Source organism: Melozone crissalis, unplaced genomic scaffold (assembly GCF_028551555.1).
Source record: "Melozone crissalis strain CALT ecotype California unplaced genomic scaffold, PUWL_Pcris_2 ptg000108l_1, whole genome shotgun sequence".
Lineage (NCBI taxonomy): Eukaryota > Metazoa > Chordata > Aves > Passeriformes > Passerellidae > Melozone > Melozone crissalis.
The window spans coordinates 364,908-376,969 of NW_026535885.1; the positions used below are offsets into that span (position 1 = coordinate 364,908).

Genomic DNA, 12,062 nt, shown 5'->3' on the forward strand with positions numbered 1-12,062 from the left:
TCCCGCCGGCGGAGCTGCCAGTCCCGCTGCAGGACGCGGGCGATGCAGCTGCGCTCCTCCTCCGTCAGGAAGCTCAGGTCCAGCTCCTCGGGCGGCAGCGCCATGCGGGGCGGCGGGGACAGCGCGGGGACGGCGCGGGGACAGCGCGGGGACACGGGCGGCTCAGCGCAGCGGGCGTGCACCAGCGATGCCAGCATCGGGAGAGGGAGATGGGGGCGGCTGGGGGGGATCCCCTCCGCTCATCCCGCTGCACGGACAAGGGACAGGGGGGCGAGCTCAGCCCGCACCCCCTGAACACCCCCTGAACACCCCCGGCCACGAACGGGGACGCCGGGCCGGTGCCGGGAGTGCCCGGTAAGAGCACGGGCAGCCCGGGCACGCCGGGCCGCTCCTCCCGCTGCCGGCTCCGTGCCAGCCCGGCCCTGCCCGCGGCCGCTGTTTGCCCAGCGTGTTTGCCCAGGGCTGGCTCTGCCCCTGCCGCTTTCCCAGGGATTCGCCCGCTGCCAGGGCGCACGGACAGATGGCAGAAGGGGCTCGGCTGTCCCTGCCACGGGCCGAGCCGAGCCAGGCTGAGGCCGTGCCCGGCCCACGGCACCTCCAGAGGGGTCTTGCCCCATGCCTGGCGCTGCCTCACCGCGCCCTTCCTGTCCCCGGCGTTGGGAAAGAGCTGCCTGGAGCCACCGAGGGCAGGAAATTGCGGCAGCCGCGGGGCAGGAGCAGCCTGAACCCCCCGGGCACCCCCCGGGCACGGCCCGGGTTCTGGGCACCCACAGAGCCGAGCCCGGCGTGTCCCCCCTCCAGCACCGGCCCTGTCCCAGCCCCAAAGGTGACCCTGAACCCGCCCCACGGGTGGCCCTGTCCCAGCCTGTCCCCAGCCCCTCGAGGGTCCCTTCCCCGCCCCACAGGTGTCCCTGGGATCTCAGACACCGGCCCCGACACGGCTCTGGGAGGGGTCCCGGGGCCACGAACCGGCCCTGCCCGGGTCAGGAGGGGTCTGGGGGACACGAACCGTCTCTGCCGGGGCGGGGGCGATGCTGCCGCTGTCTCCCCGCCGCAGCCGCCCGTATCCTGTTTACCGCCGGCGCACGGGGGGGTTCCCCCACCCCGGAACAGAGCCGCCACCTGAGAATGTCACCGAACCCTGAGCCGGGGCTGCTGCGCGCCCGTTCCCTCGGGGTCCCAGACCGAGCGGGAAGGAGCAGCGGAGCCCCCGGGGGTGCTGGCAGCGGCCCCCGCCCCGCACCAGTCAAACCAGTTCAGCCTCCCCAGCGAGCCGCAGCCGGGGCCTGCCCGCCCCCTTTTCTCACTGCAGGCGGCCCCACAAGAAGGAGGGGGGACGTGGAACGCCCCCCAGGCCCCCTCCCCAAAGCGCCCCCACCGCCGGCCCCTCCCGGGTGAGCCCCCACCCCCCAGGCGGGTCCCAGGGCCGCCCGGAGCCCCCCTCGGCTCCTCCCGGCACCAGGGACCCATCGGGGGGCTCGGGTCAGCCCCAGGTCCGTGTCACAGCGCGGGGACAAGGAATGCCACCCCTCAAAGCGGCGCCCCCAGCCCAGGCTCCCCACCGGGCACAGGGAGGAGGGGGCGCAGCCCCGAGCGGGGCCAGAGGAGCGGGACCGGCCCCCAGAGCCCCCCAGAGCCCCCCGGCCCCCGCGCAGCCCCGCGCCCCCCTCACCTGCCCGGGTGCGCTCTCCGTGCCCCCGGCGCTGCCCCGGCCCGGCCGTGCCCGGTGACTCTGGCGCGGCCCCGGAGCGCCTCCGCACCCGGCGGCACCGAGGCAGCGACTGCAGCCGGCAGCGCCGCGGGACGGGGCTGAACTGGGCTGAACTGGGCGGCGGCAGCGCCCGCCAAGGGGCGGCGCGGCGGGGACGAGCCCGGGACGGGGGACCCCAAACCTGGGGGAGACTGCAGGGGGTGGGAAAGGGGAGGGGGCGGGAGATGTCCCACCCTGGGCCGCACCGGGGGCTGGGGGCAGGATGTGGCTCTGGGGCTCCCGGGAGAGCTGGGGGGACTGTGCTGGGATGGGGGAGCAGCACACCTGCAGCCCCCACCCCACAGCCCAGTGTGGAGCCCCAGGTCGCCGGGGCTTTGCAGGACCCCATCCCAGGGTGCCCCCATCCCATAGTGCATTCCCAGCCCACGGGACGGCCCCAGCCCCCTCCCCAAACCGTGGTTCCCCCCCCATCCCCTCCCACCCCACGGCTCCCCCAGCCCCACATTCCCTGTCCCACCGATACACCCAGCCCCAGCACTGCTGTATTGCACTAACACACCACCTCCATCCTGCTCTGCATGGCCAGGGGTCCTGAGCAGCCAGGACCACGCAGGATGGGCCCAGCAGTGCCAGGCAGGGATAAACCCCGGCAGGAGCACCAGAGGGACCCGTGCCTCAGTTTCCCTCAATGCTACAGGGAGAGCAGCTGGCTGGGGGTGGGGGACAGGCTCCCCCCCAGCTCTGATGTGAGATGGCAGCACTTCACGAGCACAGGACCGCAAGAAAAGGGGATTATTTTTAGCCTGGTGTCTCAGGAAATGAGACTTCAGCAGTGGCTTCGTGTGTGTGTCTGTCTGTCCCTCTGTGGGCCACTCCCCTCCCTCCCTGTCCCCTTGCAGGGCGCTGCTGCTCAGCTCTGGGGGGGTCCCACAGGAGGAGGGGGATCCCCCCAGTGCCAGGGGCGTCCTGGGAATGCAGCCAGGCCCTGCGGAGGGACAGGGGTGTGGGGACACCTGAGTCCCCTCAGGGCTCAGCTCTGGGTGACCCCCGGTGGGCGCCAGGCCCTTGCTGGGCACCCTGGGCCCTTTGCTCTGCAGCGCCCACAGTGAGGAGCGGTTTTGGGATGGAGCAGGGGGTGAGGAGAAGCAGGACACGTCCTGCAGTGTGTCCCACCCCATCCCTGCTGACCCAGGGGTGCAGAGAGGGCGCTGGGCCCCAGCCACAGCCTCGGGTGCTGGGGACAGAGCTGCACCAACCGGTGACACCCAGTGACACCCTGGCACACCTGAGCCAGGTGCCAGGCCAGCCCTCGGGGATGGTTTTCCTTGCAGGCAGCTCGTGGGCACAGGCACAGCGGCAGGTTCTGTCTCAGCTGGGTGCTGAGCCTGGCCAGGGCGAGTCCCAGCCTGCTCCCAGCCCTGCTCCCCTCCAGGACCTGCTCCTCAGGTCTGGGAGGTTCAGGCAAGTCTGGTTCTCCCGGGGGAAACTGAGGCAGGAGCAGGGGCTGGAGCACGGGTGGAGCCCCAGCAGTGGATTTTGGGGTGGTGGGGAAGCCCTTGCAGCACAGCACCCCGGCTTGGACGCTGCCACGCGTGTCCCCAGAGGGATGGGGCACACCTGGCCCCTTCCTCTGGTGGGGTCTCAGCCTTCCCGGCCCTCTGGCCTCCCAGGCCCGGTGATGTGGCACCCAGCACTGCCTGCAATGGTGCCACAGACAGGAATGGTGCCACACACGGGATGGATGGATGGATGGATGGATGCAGTGACCCCGCTCAGGCCATGCGGCAGCTGGAGGATCCTGACATTCCATCCATCCTGCAGCATTCCCGGCTCCCGGGGCCGCGCTGGGAGCAGGGCTGGCACAGCAGCCCCCTGCCCAAGGCACCTGAGAGGGGCACACTCGGCCCGGCTGCTGCCCTCCGGTGCCCTGAACCCCGCAGCTCATCATCCCACACATCCCACAGAGCCCCCGGCGGCAGCAGCAGGAGGAGATGGCCTGGACAATCCTGCCGGGCTCGGCAGGCGGTCCCGGGGGCTCTGCAGCCTCACCTCAGCTCCCAGCGACAGCTGCGTGGGGATAAAGCCCCGGGAGCCGCCTGCCAGCCCGCAGGAGCTGGGCTCGCTGCCTGCAGGGCTGAGCAGGAGAGCCAGGTGCTTCTCCACGAAATGGCTGCGCCATGAAATCCCCCGGCCTCGGACACAACCCAATTTCAAGGCTGATGTACTCCCTGCCCGCAGCTCCAGCCCCTGGATATCAGATGGAACAGAAAATCAGTGGCTGCATCTGCAGTCAGCAGGCACAGCTTTCCCTGCTCAGCTCAGGCAGCAGACCCTGCTGGGAGAGGGGAAAACGAGCCCGGCTCTTTGCTCCGGGCCGCCCCAGGGCCAGGCCAGGCGTGCCCTCCCCTGGGAAGGGAAAGGGGCTGGGAAAGCAGAGCCTCAGAAAAAGGACAGACAAAAGGGAGGCTGTTCACAGCTGAAGGGAATCAGCCTTGGAAAAAGCATCTCCCAGCCCAGAACACTTGGCTGCCCCTGCCCCGGCATTGAACCCCAGGAACTGCAGGGATGGGGAATTCTCCTGCCCCAAAGCTCCCTCCCAGCAGCAGGGTGGGGAGTTCTCCCTGGAGCAGGGAAAAGGGCGAGCTCACAAAGCCAAAGGATCCCTTGGGCAGGAGAGGGGCCAGGGCTCAGTGCGGCAGGAGATCCCGATCCCAACCCCGCTCTCGGCTGAGGGCTGGGAGGAGATGCAGCACTGGGAGATATCCACAGAAATCAGTTTATTTCCCTGCCGTCGGGATTATGAAACCACAGAAGCTGAGTTTAAATATTTACAAAGAAATCCAGCGCCCCGCAGAGATGAAGGGAACAAAGGATCAGGGATGGGGGCTCGCCCTCGCCATTCCAAACTCCGCTCTGGTAAAAAGCGTCGGGAGCAAACGAGAGGGAATTTCACAGTGGGGTTTTGGAACTCCAGGGGCCCCCCCACACCCCCAAGTCTCAGCTTTGGCAATTCTCGCAGAGCTCGTGGACAAAACACGGACGGGAGGGCTCGGGGTTATTGCTGAGGGCGGCTCCGGCCCCGGGGCCGGCACTGCAAGGAATCGCTCTGAAATCAGCACAAGGGAAAGCTCTGCCCTCTCCAGCCCTGGGCAGCGCTCCCGAACGCTCCGTGCTTCCATCCCCGCTCTCTCCGACCGGGATTTCAGTGCCAGCGCCTCCATCCCTGCTCTGAGCACGGGAGGGGAAGGGAGGGACCGCACAGAGCAGCTCCAGGCTGGGGGCACGGCCACGACGGGGTGACAGAGGGACAGTAATGAGCAGCAGGTGCGAGGGGTGGCTTAAAAGCGACCGAGGAAAAGGGAACAGCACAGAAACGAGCTTGAGGGGGGCCCAACCCTCCCACGAGGCCGGAGGAGTCGGGGAACGCCACATGGGGAGGGGTCTGAGAAGCAGCGGGCTGACGGTGAGTGGGTGGGCTCTGCAGTCAGAGGAGGCTGCAGCCACGGCAGGGACCCCAGGAAAGCTTTCCTGCTGGCCACAAGCACTCCCTGAAACGGATTCCTTGGAGCCTGTCAGGTACTGGGGTACAGGCGTGAGTGGAAAAGCCCCTCTCCCCCTCTGCAGCCAGCAGGGACCTGCTCAGCTGCACACGACAGGCTGGGGTTAAACTCCCCTGCCTCAGAGCCCTCCAAAACCAGCTCCTGCAGAGCAGACCCAGCTGCACAAGGGGTTCCAGGGCACATCCGAACTCCCTTCCCGCCTGGCACTCAGGGACAACCCCCCATAGCCCATCCTGTCCAAGCTGTGCTCCCCACACCAATCCCCGCACAGCCCCCGTGCCCAGGTGTGCCCCTCACACCAATCCCTGCACAGCCCCCGTGCCCAGGTGTGCTCCTCACAACAATCCCTGTGCCCCTCACACCAACCCCTGTGCCCAGGTGTGCCCCTCACACCAATCCCTGCACAGCCCCTGTGCCCAGGTGTGCCCCTCACACCAACCCCTGTGCCCAGCTGTGCTCCTCACACCAATCCCTGTGCCCAGGTGTGGCCCTCACACCAACCCCTGTGCCCAGCTGTGCTCCTCACACCAATCCCTGCACAGCCCCCGTGCCCAGCTGTGCTCCTCACACCAATCCCTGCACAGCCCCCGTGCCCAGGTGTGCTCCTCACAACAATCCCTGTGCCCAGGTGTGCTCCTCACATCAATCCCTGCACAGCCCCCGTGCCCAGCTGTGCTCCTCACACCAATCCCTGCACAGCCCCTGTGCCCAGGTGTGCTCCTCACAACAATCCCTGTGCCCCTCACACCAATCCCCATGCCCAGCTGTGCCCCTCACACCAATCCCCGTGCCCAGCTGTGCTCCCCAAAGCTCCCTGTACCATTCCCCAGTCCCCAGCCAGGAGAAGCCTCTGCCCCAGTTTGCTGCTGCCAGGCCCAGCCAGGCAGGCAGCTCCCAGTGCCCGCAGCCCCTCTGCAGCCCCAGGCTCAGGTGCTGCTCCCACAGAGCTCCTGCAGCCCCGGGCTCAGCCCCCTGCCCCAGCTGCTGCCTGCTGGGAGCGCGGGGATCAAAGGGAGACGAGCGCTTGTGAGGATTGCAGCGCCAGATTCAGCAGCAGAGAGCCCGAGGAGGAGCAGGGGAGTGATGTTTTGTCTGGCACAAGCTGAAAGGGACCGAGGGCTGCCTCCCCGAGCTGCAGCAGGCTCCTGAGGGGCGCACCCTGCCACGAGCTGCTCCCAGCCAGCCCCTCAGCTTCCCTGCCTGTCCAGGGCAGCTGCCCTGCCATGGAGCACCCCTCAGCAGGCTCCCACCTCACCTCCTGCCCCTGCCGGGGCCACCCCTGGGTGCTGGGCACCCCACGCCTCCCCTCTGGAACGGGTGCTGCTGGAGAGGCGTGCCACAGGGAAAACAGCAACTCCCGACTGCAGACCCAGGGAGCTGAGGAAGCGTCTGGCGAGGAGGAGGAGGAAAGCAGGGGATCAGAGAGACCCTGCCAGGGTGCATCTGCTGTGCCCCTGCAGGAGGCAGAGCCTGCCCTGAGGCTTTTCTTGGCACTGAAAGCAAGGTGCCCACCCCTCTCCTTCCCTGGTCCCACTCCCACCTCCCCAGCTGCAAAAAGGGAGAGGGCAGAAGCTTCCAGACCCCTGACACGGGGAGACACCATCGAGAGAACAGAGACAGGAGGAAAAGAAGCCAGCTCCAGGAGACGAAGATGAGCTGTCACGATGGAGCGGGGCTGCCACCTTCCCTGGAAAAGGCTCCCGGAGCCCCGGGCCGCCATCCTGCTGCATCAGTCACAGTTTCTTCCTTTGTGTGCTCAGGAATGGGGGGCCAGGGCTGCCATCACCGCAGGTGCAGGGTGAGAACCACGGTCACAATCACCCCCAGGAACAGCACAAAGGGCAGCCAGGTCTTCACAAACCCCCCTATGCTGCAGGAGGGAAAGGAGGCAAGGGTTAAATGTGAGAAACCAGCAGAGACAAAGGGATGGGAGAAAAACTGGAGAAATCAGAGGGAGACAGATGCCTGACTGTTACCTGCTGCTGGCACTGCCACACACCCCAGCCTGGAAGTTTGGTGTTAAAAGCTGAGACTCACGATCACAATAAATATATCACAAACACCAGGCTGGAGTCTCCTTTCAGCTTAAATTAAGTGCAAGGCAAACCCATTTCACCCCTGCATAGACAGGAATGGTGACAGGAGGCCACAAAAAATGAAACCCCATTACCACAGGGCTTGTTATTCTGACTGCTGGTGGATTTAACCAGGACAGCTGGAGCTATCCTTGCCTAACAGCAGGTAAAGCAGCTCCTCCAGGACAGGGAAGACTCCACAGAAGTGGAGCTTCACGAGGCTTTCCTTAAGGAAAGCTTGGGGTTTCCCTCCCCAGCAGCTGGAAATCAGACCAGTTTTTATGTAAACAAGACTCAAGAGAGGGGAGGGAAACCAGTAATCCTTGGAGAGAAGCCATCCTGTGACCTTATGTTCTGACCTACCCCAGCCAGAAGACAACACAGAGGGAGATTTGCTTTAGCCAGCGTTTCCCAAATTCCAGGCACTCCAAACCAGCAGCCAGGAACAGGATTTTGGGAGCAGCATCTAGTGCAACCCAGCAAGCACTCCTGCTTCTCCTGCTGAGCACAGGCACTGGCAGCACCACCCACGGCTTGGGGGGATGCTTCTCCCTTCTCCACGGGCCAGGTGATGCCTCAGAGGGCTCAGAAGGAAAGGGCCCCTTCTGCTGCCAAATCCAGGCTGTCCCTCAGCTCACCTGACGTATTTCCCATAGAGGAGTGTGAAGAAGCACAGTTTCACCATGTTCCAGGAGGTGCTGTTATCGTATCTCATCAAGTTTAAGGCCAGGGCCACGTGGGAATGGCAGTTGTCACAGCAGAGGTTGTGCTGGAACACAAAAAGGGATTAGAAATCCTGTCCCTGAGGTTTCCCAGTCCAGGTCTCAACCCCGTGGCAAGGAGCCAAGCACTGGGGAGGGGAGGGATCCCTTCCAGCCCCTGCAGAGATGGGGAATGGTTGGGGTTGGATGGACTTGGAAGCTCCTTGCTCCAACCTGGCCTTGAACACTGCCAGGGATGGGTGTCCAGAGAGTCTCTGGGAAGCCCTGGAGCCCCTGGGGACCCTCCCTCCCTCCTCCCAGGCAGGGCAGGGGCCGTACCATGCGGTGCTTGTACTCCTCGGAGGCGTCGTGCACGGCCGTGTCCCACGCGTTGGCACCAGGGGCACAAACCTTGCTGGGATCCAGCTTCCAGTACCTGGGAGGGCGAGAACAGCTTCCTTGGCACGGTGCCACTGCTGCACCAGCCCCAGTGCTTGCCCCTTGGTGAACCACAGCCTCAAAGGGGCCACGAGGGTCAGAGACCAGCTCCTGGCCCTGCACACTCCTACAGGGCTTGGACAAAGCCAGGGCCTCTGGAATGCAGGGAGCCCAGCTCTTGTTGTCACCTTACTGCAGGGCTTCCATGCTGCTGTCTCCTTATTGCAAAGGTTTCACACCTTCTTGGTGTTTCTCGTGGGCAGCTCCTCAGAGCACTGACCCTTCTTCACAAAGCAGCCACTGACTCCAGCTCCTTCTCAGCACCACCCCACTCTTTAATAGCATCTCCTTCTCATTGGGTACAGCTGTGGCCTGGTAAAGTCAGGCCTGCTCCTGATCTTTGATAATTGGCCCAGCTGCAACTCCTTAGTGGTGAGATTACTTTCTACACTATCTTTATTTTCCTATATTCTATCCCCCCTACAAGCTCTGGGACAAGCAGGGGCAGCAGAAAGGCTGCTCAGCACCCCCAGCACCCCAGACAGGAATCACAGAGCCCAGGGAACAGCCCTGAGCTGCTCCATTGTCCCGAAGGAACCCCCCAGCCATTCCAAACACAAACCCAGCACTGGCAGGATGGGAGAGCCCTCAGCTCACCAGCACAGCCAGGCAGTGTTTACTCAGAGCACTTGTTAACATCATCCTAGAACATTTAGCCTTTTCTTTTCCTTTTCTCTAACAAAGGCTCCACACAGCTCTGGTTATTAACACCACCACGTTGCTGTCATGCTGCTAAAACGATTTAATTTCATGTGGTTTCCTGAAAAGCAGAGACACAGCGGCCACCAAGGTGAAGGAGGGCAGCTGAGCACCAGGAAAAGCAGTGTCACAGCTCGTGTGTCCCCAGGAGCTGCAGGGCAGCCGCTCAGGTTAACACAAACACAGCACTTACTTCACAGGTTTCCCAAATGCCATGTTGTCTTCCTGCAAAAACAAAAGGAGAGCTGTCTCAGGAGGTGGAAGGCAACATTCAGGCCATGGCTGGTATAGGAGGTCCCACAGGCTGAGCGATCCCACTGCCCCCACACCAGTCCTGGGGCGCCTGGGTTAGGATTCCCCTGTGCCCATACTCTGCTCTGGGCACGTTTACACCCCACACTCAGTGACACCACTGACCTACAAGTGCCTTGTTCCCCTCCCTTTTTTATAAGAGTTAATATTTTGTTAACTCTTGTCTGCAAATGTCCCACTCTATCAGGAGCATTAATTATCCCCAATTAAAACTGTCTTTACTTTCAGAATCCACTGGACCCTGAGCCTGGCACACACCTGATGCTGAGCAGCACGACAGAAACAGCCATGCTGAGGCAGCCGAAGGCACTTCTGCTGCTCAGAATTAAGAGAATTTAACTCCTGAACTCCCAATTTAGAGACTGGAACACGAGATTTTTTTTCCCCTTCTCCTGACCAAAGCAGCCATCATTTATCAGGACCCCAGATGAGCCCCAGAGGAGCAGCAGGAAGGAGCCCAGGCCCTGGGAGGGCCCTGCAGGTGTGGTTTGAGCAGGAGCAGGCAGGGCACGCAGGGCTACTCACAGACACGAAGTAGGGCCCCGCGAAGTCGCGGATGACGCCGGCCGAGGTGCAGATGCCCATGTGGCCAATGATGGGGAAGAGCCACCTGCGAGGGACAGGGACACGTCAGGGGACAGCTGGCCCTGCTCCCAGCGCGGCCGCGGGGCCAGGCGAGGGCTGGCAGGGAGCAGAGCACAGGGAGAACACCAAGGAGCAGCCCCAGCCCCCAGCAGGAGGCTGGGAGGGAACACCCGCCCCACAGCACCCGCCCCACAGCACCCGCCCCAAAGCACCCACCCACCCCAAAGCACCCTGCACACACCAGGGCAGGCAGGGCAGGGCGAGCCCAGAGCCACACAAACCCCTCTGTGCAGCCAAGCACAAAGATCAGATCCTGCAGGGACTGCCTGCGCACAAAACCGGACTTTCCACTCCAGCAACCAAAAACCAGGTCGCCCTGCCCACCCTCCCATCGCGCTGCAGCTTTCCACGGCAACCCAGATCCGAGCTCTCCAGACAGAGTTCCTGGCTCTAGCAAGGGCATTCCCTCCTCTAAGAGATCCCAGTATTTCACAGACCTTCTCCCTGATGGGTGCTTACAGCCCCAGGGAGCAGCACACCAATATCCCAACCGCCTGCCCTCACCAGACCTACATCCCAAACCCTTTCCCTTTCCCTCAGAACTGTATTCCAACCTTCTTCCATCACCAGATCTACATCCCTTTCCCTCATCACACCTACATGCCAGCCTCTTCCATCACTGTACTCCAGGTCCCGTTCCAGCCCTCTCCCACCAGCTCCAGCACCCTCAGCTGTGCTGATCTCCCCGATTCCCCTCTCCTCCCTCCCTGAGGGCCTCAGTGGCTCTGGCAGCTCCCTTCAGCACTCCCTTCAGCTGGGGTTAGGAATGTTAAAAAAGCTCTGGAAAATCCTCCAGGGAAAGGCTGAGATGAAAGTTTTAAGCAGTCAAAAAAGAAAAGAGATAAAAGGGATAAAAGAGACGGCAGGAGGGGACGCGCAGCCTCTCCCGGGCCGTTCCCGATCCCGGCACACCCCGCCCCACATCTCGTACCCGCCTGGGAGCCCGGCTGGGCAAACATCACCTGACGGGAGCCCGGGGGAAGAGCGGGTGGAAAAACACGCCCGGCTGTGCCCGGCCAGCCCCAGAGCCACAGCTGCCCGCGTTCTCACGGCCGGAGCGGAGCTCCGAGCCCTCCCTGCACGGAGCCCGCCCACCCTCGGCCGGGCAGGCACAGCCGGTCCCGGGGATGCAAAGGCACGCACCGAGACTCCCCGGGGCACGGGCTGCTCTCAGCTCCCCGCGCTCCTAAAGCGCTTCCCACGCTCCCGGCTCGCTCCGCTCCCGCAGGGACTGGCCCGTTCGGCACCGGGCCTCCCCCGCTCCCGCGGAACGAGCCCGTTCGGCACCGGGCCCTCCCCCGCTCCCGCGGAACGAGCCCGTCCCGGGCCGGGGCCCCGCGGCAGCCGAGCGCCCCGGGACGGCAGGCGGGACCCGGGAGGGGCAGGGGGGAACCCGGGAGAAGGGCCCGGGAGAAGCGCGGGGCGTCCGGGAGAAGCGCGGGGTTCCCGGGACAGGCGAGGGGAGGCGCGGGGGTCCCGTCCGGGCCCGGCCCCGGTGCGGCCCCGGCGGCTCGCTCACGTCAGCACGGGGATCGGGGTCCACACCACGCAGTGCGGGAAGCGGCCGCGCTCCGCGTCCGGCGCGGCGCCGCCGCCGCCATTGAACTGCTTCATCCCGGGCTCCGCCGCCGCCATGCCCGGGGCGCGCCCGCAGCGCGTCACTTCCGGCGGGCCCGCGCGCTTCCGGCCACCGGGAACCGGGAGCGGGCCCGGGCCCGGAACGGGAACGGGGATGGGAACGGGAACAGGAACAGGAATGGGACAGGGCCGGGAACGGGAATGGGACAGAACAGGGAACGGGAACGGGAACAGGACAGGGCCCAAACCGGGAACGGGACAGGACAGGGAATGGGAACTGCGC

The 12,062-nt window shown here is 64.6% G+C and overlaps 1 protein-coding gene across 1 annotated transcript; it reads right to left on the reverse strand.

Moving 5' to 3' along the window:
• Positions 1-6,731: 6,731 nt before the first annotated feature.
• Positions 6,732-11,842, reverse strand: TMEM222 (transmembrane protein 222). The gene is made up of 6 exons (XM_054292215.1): positions 11,721-11,842; positions 10,082-10,166; positions 9,438-9,469; positions 8,387-8,483; positions 7,985-8,115; positions 6,732-7,141 (listed from the first exon to the last, which is right to left on the reverse strand). The coding sequence occupies exons 1-6, from the start codon at positions 11,834-11,836 to the stop codon at positions 7,054-7,056; spliced, it is 549 nt and encodes a 182-aa protein (XP_054148190.1). The 5' UTR covers positions 11,837-11,842; the 3' UTR covers positions 6,732-7,053.
• Between the last annotated feature and the right edge of the window lie 220 nt (positions 11,843-12,062).

Excerpts from the sequence above, each read along its gene's own strand:
- TMEM222 (XM_054292215.1), bottom strand. The coding sequence starts at position 11,836 with ATGGCGGCGGCGGAGCCCGGGATGAAGCAGTTCAATGGCGGCGGCGGC. Across the intron at positions 10,167-11,720 it reads ACCCCGATCCCCGTGCTGAC|GTGGCTCTTCCCCATCATTG; the intron begins GTGAGCGAGCCG and ends TGTCCCTCGCAG. Across the intron at positions 8,116-8,386 it reads AGGAGTACAAGCACCGCATG|CACAACCTCTGCTGTGACAA; the intron begins GTACGGCCCCTG and ends TTTGTGTTCCAG.